This window comes from Maylandia zebra, linkage group LG7 (assembly GCF_041146795.1).
Source record: "Maylandia zebra isolate NMK-2024a linkage group LG7, Mzebra_GT3a, whole genome shotgun sequence".
Lineage (NCBI taxonomy): Eukaryota > Metazoa > Chordata > Actinopteri > Cichliformes > Cichlidae > Maylandia > Maylandia zebra.
Window position 1 is genome coordinate 56,331,158 of NC_135173.1, and position 13,945 is coordinate 56,345,102.

The 13,945-nt window shown below is 40.0% G+C and overlaps 1 protein-coding gene across 1 annotated transcript; it reads right to left on the reverse strand.

Annotated features, from left to right (window-relative positions):
- Window positions 1-5,029: 5,029 nt before the first annotated feature.
- On the reverse strand, window positions 5,030-7,332 carry LOC101483533 (proteinase-activated receptor 1). Its single transcript, XM_004566873.5, has 2 exons — window positions 7,110-7,332; window positions 5,030-6,641 (listed from the first exon to the last, which is right to left on the reverse strand). The coding sequence occupies exons 1-2, from the start codon at window positions 7,183-7,185 to the stop codon at window positions 5,428-5,430; spliced, it is 1,290 nt and encodes a 429-aa protein (XP_004566930.1). The 5' UTR covers window positions 7,186-7,332; the 3' UTR covers window positions 5,030-5,427.
- Between the last annotated feature and the right edge of the window lie 6,613 nt (window positions 7,333-13,945).

Here is a 13,945-nt window from a genome sequence, read left to right on the forward strand (position 1 = left end):
AAAACAGCTAAACATGAGAGGTTTTTGGACAAAGTTTTTTTTTTCCCATTGATTAAGCACTACTTCCAGCCAAGAGTGATGTCATAAATCCCCTATAGCTGCAGAAAAGGCTAACATTGTTATCTTTTTACAAAAAAACAGCTGAACATGAGAGGTTTTTGGACCAATTTTGTGTTCTTCATTCTTTAAGCACCGGTTCGAGCACCGTTTAAGCACTGGCACCGTTTCAAAAGAACCGGTTTGGTACTGGTATCGGATAAAACCTAAACAATACCCATCCCTAGAAAACAGGCAACCCACCCGCAGTAGATGTGCTCGGTGTGAGGTCTCGCAGCAAGCTATCAAATACGGCGCATTTCTCGGCTTTTAACAAAATGCTATACGTCGCCAGGTGTTTCATCAGATTCGAGGAGTTACCTCCTTTGCACAGTATCACCTTAAAGCACTTGTTGCAGGCTGCTGGGTTTGCATCTTTTGCTGTTAAGTACAGCCAGAATTTGACCGCTTCGACTTGGGCATTTTTAATCTGTAGCTCTGCTCTAAAAGAACGTACGTACCTGGGCCCGCCTACTTACGCTCGCAAAGGTAAAATGATTGGCTAGAATCCAAAGTGCATGACATCTCAGGAAACAAAAACCGAAATAAAGCACCGAAATGTGCGCTGCTTTTCGGTCTGGTTACTACCGTTTATGCCACAATGGCACCGGATACCGGTACCCATCCCTACTCGTTACTACCCACCTCTGATGACAACATACTGTAGATTGTAATAAACTGCTCTGCCACCTAGCTGTAGCTCAGGTGGCAGAGCAGGTCAGCCACTAATCAGAAGGTCGGTGGTTTGATCCCAGGCTGCATCCTGGCTGCATGCCAAATATCCTTGGGCAAGATACTAACCCCATGTTTGCCTACTGGTGGTGGTCAGAGGGCCCGGTGGCGCCAGTGTCCGGCAGCCTCGCCTCTGTCAGTGCGCCCCAGGGCAGCTGTGGTTACAATGTAGCTGCCATCACCAGTGTGTGAATGTGTGTGTGAATGGGTGAATGACTGAATGTAGTGTAAAGCGCTTTGGGGTCCTATGGACTAGAAAAGCGCTATACAAATGCAGGCCATTTACCATGTACTCAAAATGTTGATATAAATGAGTGCTGCAGAAATGGTTAGGCACTAATGGAATCTAGGAAATTTGTGTCTTGATGTGAAGTCTCCTGAGAATCTTATCCATTAGCTGGGAAATGTAGATCATCTGCTTAGAATCAATCAGAATCAGAATCAGAATACTTTATTGGGGGAAATTATTTTTTGTTACAGTGCTCCATTTTAAACCAACATTAAGACAAGACAGACAATACACTAACTAAGAATAGTACAATATATACATATATATACATACATACATACATACATAAGTCACTCATAAATAAATAGTTGGAAAAGAAACATGTGTAGTTGTAGCAGCAAACAGTGTGTTAAGTGGATGCGTTGTACAGGGAGATGGCCACTGGCAGGAATGATTTCCTGTGTCGTTCAGTGGTGCTTTTCGGTAATCTCAGTCTCTCACTGAACGAGCTCCTGTGACTGACCAACATGTCATGGAGTGGGTGGGAGGTGTTATCCAACATTGTCTTTATCTTGGACAGCATCCGCCTCTCCGACACCACCTTGAGGGAGTCCAGCTCCATCCCCACAACATTGCTGGCCTTACGGATTAGTTTATTAAGTCTGTTGGCATCTGCGACCCTCAGCCTGCTCCCCCAGCATGCAACAGCATAGAGGATCGCACTGGCCACAACAGACTCATAGAAAATCCTCAGCATTTTCTGGCAGATGTTGAAGGACCTCAGTCGCCTCAAAAAATAGAGACGACTCTGGCCCTTCCTGTAAAGTGCTGTGGTGTTTTTAGCCCAGTCCAGTTTATTGTCAATGTGTACTCCAAGGTATTTATAGTCCTCCACAATGTCAACACTGACCCCCTGAATTGAAACAGGGGTCAAGTGTTTCCTGGTCTTCCTGAAGTCCACGATCAGTTCCTTGGTCTTTGCCACGTTGAGCTGCAGATGATTCTGCTCACACCACGTGACAAAGGAGTCGACCACAGCCCGGTACTCTGTCTCATCATCCCTGCTGATGCATCCAACCACCGCAGAGTCATCAGAAAACTTCTGAAGATGGCAGGTCTCTGTGCAGTGGCTGAAGTCTGTGGTGTAGAGGGTGAAGAGGAAGGGGGAGAGGACAGTCCCCTGTGGTGCCCCTGTGTTGCTGATCACCTTGTCAGACACACACTGTGGGAGACGTACATATTGTGGTCTTCCTGTCAGGTAATCAACAATCCAGGACACCAGAGAAGCATCCACCTGCATCGCTGCTAACTTATCACCCAGGAGGGTCGGCCTGATGGTGTTGAAAGCACTGGAAAAGTCAAAAAACATGACCCTCACAGTGCTCGCCGGCTGGTCCAGATGGGTGTAGACACGATTGAGCAGGTAGATGATGGCGTCCTCAGTTCCGAGACGAGGCTGATAAGCGAACTGAAGGGGATCCAGGTGTGGTCTTACTATGGGTCGCAGCTGGTCCAGGATGAGCCTTTCCAGGGTCTTCATGATGTGGGAGGTCAATGCCACGGGCCTGTAATCCTGGGGGCCACTGGGACGTGGCGTCTTTGGTACAGGGACGAGACATGATGTCTTCCACATCACCGGGACCCTCTGCAGACTCAGACTCAGCATAAACAGTTTATGAAAGACTCCACACAGCTGGGGGGCACAGGTCTTGAGAACAAGGGGACTCACTCCGTCTGGTCCAGCAGACTTGCCTGAGTGAAGTCTCCTCATTTGCATCTCAACCTGGTATTGAGTGAAGGTGATGGGTGGGGGAGGGGTGTCAGGAATCTCACAGGAGGCAACATGTGAAGAGAGAGGCTGGCACAGTGGTGTGGTTCTGGATTCCAGGCTGACTACAGGTGAGGTTGTGGGGGTGGGAGCAGACACTGTGGTGTCGAATCTATTGAAAAACAGATTCAACTCATTGGCTCTATTCTCACCTCCCTCAGCTCCCCTGCTGTTGGTTGGCCTGAATCCAGTGATGGTCTTCATGCCCCTCCACACCTCTCTCATGCTGTTCTGCTGGAGTTTCCACTCCAGCTTCCTCCTGTAATTGTCCTTAGCCTCTCTGATCTTGTCCTTTAGTAACAAGATCACTTTGGGCAAGTAAGCTGAGTGTTATATTACTGACCAAAGTTTCCTGAAGACTATACATTTACAAACATTTATCTCCTCGGGGGTAAATGACTGGCAACATGGCTTTAATAGTCACATTCAACAGCCAGCTTGGTAATAAACTTAAAATGTCTAATTTCTCTGCAAGTAAAAAATATCCATTAAAATGTTTTATCTTTATTATTTGTGTTTTGTAATGCAAAAGAATACATTATCACCACAATGTGATCTGGTATCTTGTGATTTTGTGTTTATTATCATAAACTGTGCTCCTTGTACCTTCAACTGTAGCAGGCCTGGAGTACTTGGTATAGGTTTAATGCTGTGCAAACTGCAAAATACAAGATACAAAATGCATATAAAGGTGGTTAACATGAAAATAAAAGACAGAATTTCAAGCTAAGCGTGTCCAGAGGTCCGCTGGATCTCACTGTAAATGCTCTATTGTTTCAGCTTAATTTGTTAATGTCAGTGTTTAAATATACCTTTTTGCCACAGTGCTTTTCAAGGATAAATTACCTTTTTAGATTTTGTGGCTGAAACAGGCTGTACTAACATCTGTAATGACAACCTGATGACCGATTTTCACCTACAGCCAATTTAGAGTAACCAATCAAGTTATCTTACAAGTCTTCTTCTTCTCATAGATCTGATTGTTGTGAAATTACAGTACTTTTCAAAAGGTCCTAAGTAAGCCCTCATTTCTATAAATTTTGGTTTCAAGGAGCCCGATTTTTTTAGTCATTGTATAGGCCTTGTACAGAACTATGGACATTGGCTGCTTCTTTTTTTTCTTTCCATTTTCAGTGCAGCCATTGCACCTGTTTCCCTGAAACTACTCAGGGTGGCTGTCAAGAAGCCATTCTTAAGAAAGGGAAACAGGGAGAAAAGGTTGAGGTATGCCAGATTACACACAAACTAAACTAAAAGTCAGAAGGTTTTGTCAATACAGTTTGTGGCTGCATTTTAGCCAGTCGTATTGGGCAGCACGGTGGGATGCACAGCAAGAAAGTCCTGAGTTCAATTCCACCATAAGGCGGGGGGTCTTTCTGTGTGTAGTTTGCATGTGTTGGAGATCTTGTCAAACATTGATTGAATTATGAATGCAGTCCCATTCATACAAGACCATCTGGGAAGTGTCTGATTGGCAATTGATTTATTTTTCAGCATGGTAATTACCCAAATATATTGCCAATACATTTAAAGCATACCCAGATAGAAAAAAAAAAACACAAAATAGACACTCACTTATGGGCCTCCCTGGAGCCCACACCTCAACATTATGGAAGCATCTTGACAGAGAAAAAAACAAACAAAAGGCAGCTAAAGAAGAGCTGTGGACTGTCCTTCAAATCTGTTTTGCCTTATGTAATATATTTTCATGCTCCTTTACACATATTTCCAATTTTACTAGGAAAATATAAAGAATATAAAGGGGTTACTCAAAACTGTATTTTATAGGAACAGTAGGTGAGTTATAGTTCCTGTGGGTTGTGTATAATTGTGCTCATCACTTCAAAGTTACACATGTCATGCTGATAATGGAAACTGGCATCTCTGTTTAAATGTCCACTTTGACCAGTAAATCTATCAGCAGTAACAGCTATTTCTTGTTTTGTTTTAAATATTTGGCTACATCCACCCACACCTCTGAATGAAAGATGAGGCAAAAGGAATATACAACTGCCTACTGGAGAGAAAAGGATATTGGTGCAGTAGGATGAACTGACACTCATCAATGCACACTCTCACCAACAGAGGGAGGCATGAAACAAACTATGAAGGGCTTTAAAATTATAGATGGCATTGAGACATGCTTGTAGTGTGAGTCAAAAATATTTATTCAGTGAAAAAATGCTGCAAAAAAATAAATAAAACTGGTATATGTAATAAAAACAAAAAGTCATAAGTAACTGCTTTTCACTGGTTATATATAAACACTTTAAAACAAGCAAACAGTTAAAAAAATGGATTGAATAATACTTACAGAACAGTGAGCCTTTATATATATAGGGTGCATAAAAATAATAGTATTTCATTTCAGTGTTGCTCTAAAAAGCAGTCTTATCTGAACTCCCTTCATCGTTTAAAAGGCATAATTAGGAATCCAAACAAAGCTAAACCCTATATATAGGCTTTAATTGTTGTTGTTGTTTCATAACTAAAAAAAAAAATCACATTTAAGGATTCAATTAAAATGTCAGCTCAGTGAGAGTTAGAGGAGTAGTTTCTTATATTGGCTGTCGGTGTTTTCTTGGAAAGAATCCACTTTAATTGAAGAGTTTATTTTTGAACTTTCTGTACAGCTGGATTTCAGCATTGGTCTGGTGCTGGATCTGCATGAAGCAGGTAATGAATTACTAATATCATTTCTCTTTGTAACCTTATGACACTTGAGCACGTTGGAGAGTTGTCTCTGGCATTGGGAGGATCCAAAGTAGTAGAGTAGGGGATCTAGGAGGCAGTTCAGACTTCCCAAACACAGAAACACCAGATAGAGTGCGTAAGAGCCATCAGGTGCCTCCTGGCTCTTCTCGGTGTTAAACTGCAGGTAGTGTGCAAGCAGCAGACAGTTTGTAGGCATGAAACACAGGACAAATATCAACAGAACTGTCAAAACCATCACTATTGCTCTTTTCCTTTTGTGTGAGCTTCCAGGGAGCCTTTTTTGGAGTTTGCTCAGCGACCAGATGACTCGAGTGTAGGACACCACTGTGATGAGCAGAGGCAGGAAGAAGAGGAGGCAGCAGAGAGTGACGAAGTATGTCTTTAACCAGACGATCTTATCTGTGGAGTGGACATCATGGCAGGTGGTGATATTCAACTCACTGATGTGAAAAGTCTGGTCCGATGTAACAAGAGGCACAGAGCCAGTCAAGGATAACACCCACATGGTTATGCAGGCTATGACTGTGTTCCTTGGCCTCCTCCAAGCCAGAGAGTCAATGGGATAAACAACAGCAAGCAGACGGTCCACACTGATGCAAGCTATGAGAAGAACAGAACAATACATGTTCCAGTAAAAGGCAGCAGTGACCACACGGCACATGGACGGGCCAAATTTCCAGTTGTTGCCTTCAAAGTGGTAGGAGATCTTGAAGGGGAGCATCAGTGCAAAGAGCAGATCAGCTAAGGCCAGGTTCAGCATATAGATTGCAGCTGGCTTCTTAGGACGGATCCCCCGAGCAAAGGCCAGCAGAGCACAGACGTTAATTGGCACACTGATGGAGCAGACCAGCGTGTAGAAGGAAGGTAAAAGGATGGTGGAAACAGGGCCAGTTAGAAACATCAGGGCCTGTTCCGAAAAAACTTTTCTGTCCTTGGGACCATTTGAAGAACGATTTAATGTTCCGTTATCATCATAATCTATTGGTTCATCCGTCACTGACTGGCGTAAGCCATACAAAAAGCCCCTTCCGTGTGGAGCAGCTGGAGAAAGAGAGAAGGGGGGGGGACAGTCTGATCAAAGGTAAAGGAAATGGAAAAGTTTTGGCTAATCCAACAGGAAGACAATCTTCATTTGGTATCAAACTGTTTAACAAACATATACCACATTTTACTAGGTCCATATTATGCATTTCTAATTTATCTAATTACCTTAATACCAGTTTTGTCCATTAAAGAAAAATCAATTTCAATTTTAACAATACTTACCAAATTTAAAATCGCTAATTAAATCATTTCTTAAAAACTTAAAAAGTGCTCTTAATTGCTACTGTTTTATTACTTCAGCTTGGAAGGGAAAACACTTCTTCAATGACTTTAAAATAAAAAAAAAGAAAACCATCAATTTTATGCCGACTAAATGTAGCTAAATCAACACATTTCCAGTGAAAGTTTTTTTAAACAGTGTGCAGGGAATGCCAGAGTTTTAAACACAGTAGAAACTTTTCTTACTTGCGTTTTCTCTTGCGTAGGCAGCACCGAAACACGACACAAGGCACAGAGAAACTAACAGAGACATCGGAAGCATTCTGCTCACCGGTGAAAAATAAAACCACTAAACGAGAATAAATTGATTAAATGCGCGACGTTAATACTCTCCGTTCCCAGTCGACCCAGAGTTCTTCTGCTGCCGCTCTTCTACAGAAGCACGTCAAATGTGGCTTGTTTACGCCCAAATTTCGGCTGGTCAGATCCTATCGCGCCCCTCCACCAATCAGAGAGGTCTGTTCCCAGACACATTCCTGTGGTGTGATGTCACCTTTCCAGTCACACAGCAAGGTCAACATCTAACCAAAGACATGCGAGCAGCATCGACCCCCCCTGCCTCCCCCCGCACACCCAAACCTCGTCAACAAATTGGGACCGTTTTAATTAATGATGTAAACGGTTAGAAGACAGTTCATAGATTTTTGTTTATTTTAAATTAGAAAAAACAAACAAACTATTTTTTAAAGTTCTCTAATGAAACCTTTTACCTGTCGTTTTAACACACGATGAAAAACAAAATTAGAGTGAGACGGGGCTTATAACGTAGCATATTTCAAAGAAAAAGGCACAATGTGTTTCAAATGGCACATTTAAAACAGTGTGGGTTTTTTTGTTTGTTTGTTTTCTTTAGACAGTGAAGTTAGATGAGCCTCATGCTTTTTTCTTCTTCTTTTTTTAAAAGCAAAAACTCTCCTCTCAACCCAGGAAGCGTGACTAACACTGCAGAAAGTTGTGTCCTTTTTCCGGACAGCACATTGAACTCTGCCTAAGAGCTGCATTCTATTTGATGAGTGATAAGAAACAATGATAATGAACCACAGTAACCTAGTAGTGAAGGGACAACAACAGCAATTTATTTATCACCACTTTAAATTGATCTTTCGTTCAGCTAAATATGAAACAGATTTTCTGTTCTTGGGATGTAAACATCCAGCAACACATTTCAAAGTATTAACTTCTGGGAAAATGCCTTGGAATAAACAATTTTGTTTGAAGTGATTTAACTTATCCCTGCAGACTCTTAACTGCTTCCTTTGTTTGTGACAGAGGGCAAATGGAAAGCTCTATAGGGTCATTAATTTTGGAATAAATATATTTTCAGACAACAAAAGCCAAACTTTTTTCCCTTTTCTTCTTTTTATTTTTTTTAACCCTTTGTGATGAGATAAGATGTTGCCATTACTTATTTTAGACATGTTCAAAAGGTGGCTGGTAAAATGATAAATGTGCCTTTACATCCTCCGTTCCTGGTAGCAAATTGCTCTCCAGATTTTTTCCCTTTTTTGTCTATGTGTCCTTACATTTTTGTTTACTTACTTATGTAAACTGTTTATCCAGATTGCAATTGCTTGTCTTTCCAGGAAGTTACATGACCATGGTACTTCCCACTGGTGAAAATGACCAAGAGACAACCAACACAATAACCAATCATACAAGTTAAAGTAAAGGGAGTTTTTATATTCATGTATCTGCTTTATAAAAGTCTATATTTATAAAGTGCTGGGATGAGAACAGAGGACAGTAAAACCACCAAAATGAAAGGCACCTTTGCCTTGAAATGTGCTGATTACATTTTCTCTGTGTAAGATGAAAAGAGACTTCCTGAGGGAGGGATGGGAGTAGGGATTGTCAGCAGCTGGACTTTTTCGCCTTGCTTTTTGCTTTCATGCTTTTATATTCACTCAAACTCAGAGAGGCAGACTAAACCCATTTCCTCCCAAAAATATTGGTCACAGTGAATTGTTTCTTATTTAAACATTCTTACATATTTAAACATAAAAAAAAATCACAACACAAATATAAAATCATATTTAAACATAAAATCTCTTTCTGCATTGGTGTTACTTAAAGCAATAGTTTAACATTTTGGGATAAATAAATTTGCTTTCTTGCTGAAGGTGCATATCTTGCACAACTATAAAGACCCAACCAGCATACTTGAGCATAAAGACTGGAAAGCAGGAAGTATATCTATTTATTTATTTTTATTTTTGGGGGGCCTTATTATGGTTTTATTTTTGATAGGGACAGCAAAGACTGACAGGAAAGTGGAGGAAAGAGAGAGGGGAAGACATGCAGCAAATAGCCGTGGGTCGGACTTGAACCCAGGCCGCCTGGCCGCTTTCATAAAGTCCACATATATCGCCTATCTATACAGAAAACTTCATTAATTATAGCCTACATTATTTTCTTCATTAGAACTTGAGTTTTAAATAAAATTGCTGACAATAGGGAGATTACATGGAAAGAAGTGGGTCTGCATATAGATAGTTAAAGCTTTTTTATGTTTATTGTGTTCCTCTTGTATGCCTTAGTGCATGACGATTAATCGATGCAAAACCTAAGGTATTTCAGTCATGATTGACAAGGTGTTGATCTTGTTACAGTTTTCATAGTCAAGCCTTCAGTTCTTGGGGTGGGGCAAAAAACCTGAGCAGTACTGGCAGCAAGTGTGTATTCTGGTGAATTCCGCATGTTGTAATCATAATGCTGTAAACTGAACTTTCTCATGACTTCCTCAGAATGACTGGTGACTTGGCCATTCTTTAACATATATAAATAACAAATAATAACTCGTAACAGAAAATTGGTTGGCTAAATGAAAGTCACAGTATTTACACAAATGTATTGAAGACATATAACATTTGATTTTCACCAAGAAGAAGCAGAATTTGAAGTTGATTATTTTGTTGATGTTATCTAGAAACTTCTACATACACGATACCACAAAACCACTTAACTCAGGGTCCATAATGAAACATGATGAAGTCCCAAGCAAGCTATGTTAGTTAGCCCCTGTTATGACACTTGAAATTGCAGAATATAATTATATCCCCTGAAGGATGATCAATATACTTTAGGTAGCGCATTAGTGTTACTGCATTAGTATAGTGTTTTTGTACGAGGGTATCGTCTGAAATGAATTTCTACTTTGCTCTCTAGACACTCCCCAAGTTAGCTGCTGCTCTAGTGTTGGGCAGGAAGGAAGCATTATGCTTTCAAATACTTTTTTATTTCTTGAAACAATGAGTGCTGTGACAGTGTGGGAGAACAATAAAAATGATACTATAAGGCTCTGGGACTGGCAGTATAATTCTCTGGGTTAATGGCTGCCAGAAACTGTTTTCCTGAACATTTTTGTTGTGAGAAAAAGTACAGTTTGGTATGCACAGTAGAGGACATGTTGTTCCTGCAGCCTGCAAGGCTTGGGGAGTTTCTAAACTAACAAAAGTTCATTCGTGCAAATAGGAGGAGGAAGGATACAGACTGTGGGAGATTAGATCCAGAGCAATGTCACTGCCACGCTTCCTGCTTTCTGTTTTTTTAGCGCCTGTAACAGCTGAAACAAATGTCTTAATGTTGAAGACTTGAGCATGTTTTTCTTTCTGTTGGCAAGTGAATAGTGTATTACTGGTTTTTTTTTAAATTAATACAGCCATAACAATTTTATGTGCAAATACTCAGATATCTACTTTAGTCTAGTTCCAAGAAATACAGACCATATAAATATATATATGTATATTTGAAGAAATGTAACTGTTGGTGCTTACTTCTTTGAACTGAATTAGAGCAAATTCATGTAAGTCATTACATCAGCGCCTTTGAACAAATAGCATGTTCATGCCAGCCTATGCAACGCATGAGGGTTCTTGCACTTGATGCGTTTAAAGTGTATGTGTAAAGGAGTCATAGCACTTCATTTGTTCCAGATTTTGTCATGTTACAGCCTTATTCCAAAATGCATTAAAAAAATTTTCAACTTAAATTCTATGCACAGTACCCAATAATGAATAATGAATGGTGCAAATGAACATGAACATGAACAACAAAATGTGTAAAACTCAGATAATCAAATAAGATTCAACAGCATGTGATTCAGCATATTTGAAGGACTTGAACTTCTCTAAATTCATGTTTTCTCCAAACAAATCAACAGCAAACAGTGCAAATTTCTGAGCTCATAAATCCACCATCTTTTTATAATGTTCATGAGTTGCACAGTTTCTGTCAGTGAGAAGATTGGCATTGCATAGATTCAACCAGAGAGCTTTATGTAAGAGTGTATCCATGTAAGATTTTTATAGTTGTCTGGCTCCACCAAACTCCAGAAATGCTGAGAATGCTGCTGAAGTTTAAGGTGGACATCATTTTGGAGATTTATGATGTCCATCTCCAAAGGACCAACACTGAAAAGCTCAGTCATCTGCCCTGACAACTCACTAGTGTCAACATCTAGGAAGAGGTTAGCAATAAAAGTCTCAGCAGGCTCCAGTTTCTCAAAGCCATAGAATCTGTCTGAAAACTCCTGTCCCAGTTTGGACACCAGATCACAGAATCTGTGTCCATTAAATACCTTTTCTGCTCCTAAATGGGACTCCAGTATCTTTGCAACTGAGATGAAGTGCTTAAGTCTTTTATTTAGTATCTGCTGGATATAAAATGAGAATTTAGCTGTGAACACCTTCACAGCACTGATCATTTCACACACTGTTTACTCTCTGCCATGCAACTGCTAGATCAGCTGGTTAATTCTTTCAGTCACGTCCACTAGGAAAGCCAGATCTAACAGCCACTCAATATTTCTTTGTAATGTGGTATCCTCTCCTCTTACTCACATAGACATTCACTGTGTATGCTATTGCTTCCTTGCAAGTAAATAAACGCGTTGGGACACACTACTGTGTGTCTCACTTCATAAGATAATTTTTCTAACAGGTTTTCTGTTTTCTTTGTATTATTGTAGGGTCTTTACCTTACAATATAAAGCAGGTTGAGGCAACTGTTGTTGTGATTTGGTGCTATATAAATAAAATTCAACTGAATTGAATTGAAGTGAAAAATGTCCATCCATATTCAATTTCCAAGGCAGGCTTACTTGTTTGATAGGATTTAAGGGTTTCTTTTATTCCTCTCCGTGAGAGCAAGTGGCTACATGGGTAAGTAGTTCACATATCTAAACAAATTATCTCTGGTTTGAGTGTGAGAGGAGCCATTAATGCATTGACAGCTGTGTCAGGAAGACTATCTGTTGCAATACTCTGTCAAATCAACTATATGGTGACCCCTTGTAAATAAGGGAGTTGTAGCTAAAAGATGCTAAAGATCTTTAGGGGGTATTATATGAGAACTCATCTGTGTCTGAGCTGGTTCACAGGGATCCACACACTTTCTGCTGAACACAATCTGACTACTCATCCACTCTCCTTATTTTTATAAGGAGAATGTGTGTCTGAAAACTTATGTCAACTGCAGAGAGAGACACATATATCAGATTTTAGCATCTGTTGATCTACAGCTGTGAAATCCAAAAACAGTATAGATATAGATATAGAATATTCCAGCTTGAAAAGATTACAGAATGAGGAACTTATTTTTTTTAGACTTGCAGTCTGCTAAACTAAACTACACTACTAAATAAAATACAACATCTGCGACCAGAAAACAGGAAGATACACACAGCAAACATAAGAAAAGAGCTGAAAACCATGCAGACATTTATATTATTTGACAGTACAGTTTTGGCACATGACTGTGAACAGCACATTTTCCCTCACCTTGCCCTCTAGTGACAGTACACAGAATTCCATGGCAGCGGAGTATTGGGCTTACAAGATTTAAATGACACCTGCTGTATGATAGTGTAGTAGTTTGCACCTTTTTAACATCTGGTGTGAAAAATTTGATAAATAAAATATGCAAAACTACCCACTGTGGTAACCCCTTGTAAACAAGGGATACTACTACTACTAGTACTAGTAGTAGCTTCTCTTCTACTGTTATGTAGAAGAGTGCAGATAGACTTTTATATATTCTGTATTACTGGAAATTTTAACCTTTGCAGAAATAGGTGAAAGGTGTTATATTGCTAAAAATCCCTGGACGTCAGAGCCATGGGAAGGTACTTGAAGTTGAGGGTGCTGAAGTAAGAGCGTGCATGTGTTGGGTTGGGGGTACTAATTTCTGGACACAGCAGACAAGGTATTTTATGATACAGCAGCGCAGACACAGAATAATTTTGTTTGCGTACAGCTGACTAGAACCCATCTAAATATGGATATTATTTTAGCCAGCCCAAAAACCAGATTTAGACAGCATACAACATACCCAAGAACTCTTTTGCACTACAGATAGGAATGTGAAATTACAGCTTAATGATGTAGGTGGGTGGTTAAAACACAAACTTAATTTAATAATGGAGTTTGACTAAAGTTTTCTCTTGGGATGTTAGGGTGCCATTAAACATGTTCTTCGTTACTGTCTTTTGAATGTTCTTAATTTATGGTTGTAAGGTACATTTACCTAACGTTTCAAACATCCACCACAGGATGGCAACATCGGGAAGAACAATAGTTACTTCTTCCAGATGTTGCCAAGTGCATCTCTGTCTGTTTTTTTTTTTTCTTTGTGCTGTTTGTTTTATTACACCAGACACAGAGTCTGCAGTCCATTCTCTAGAAAATCTTTAAAAACTAATACACCTACTGGTAGAAAAAAATAATGAAAGGTCACTGATGAGGGCAGACGGAGCAAGAGACTGAGAGATGGATTGGGGGCATGGCTGCACTGATGCAGATGCAGTGATGCAGATGCTGTGCTGGTCCACCGTGGTGAAGAGAGAGCCAAGTATAAAAGATAAGCTCTCAATTTAGCAAGCTGGCTTGATTGCCGCTAATTCTACGATTAATTAACTTTCAGCGTCCATAGGGTCAGAGTTGAGAAGTAATAATGTACAAATGTGTTATACTTAGAATTTGGGGGTATCTGTACTTTACTTGAGTACTTCTTTTTCTCAAATTTTT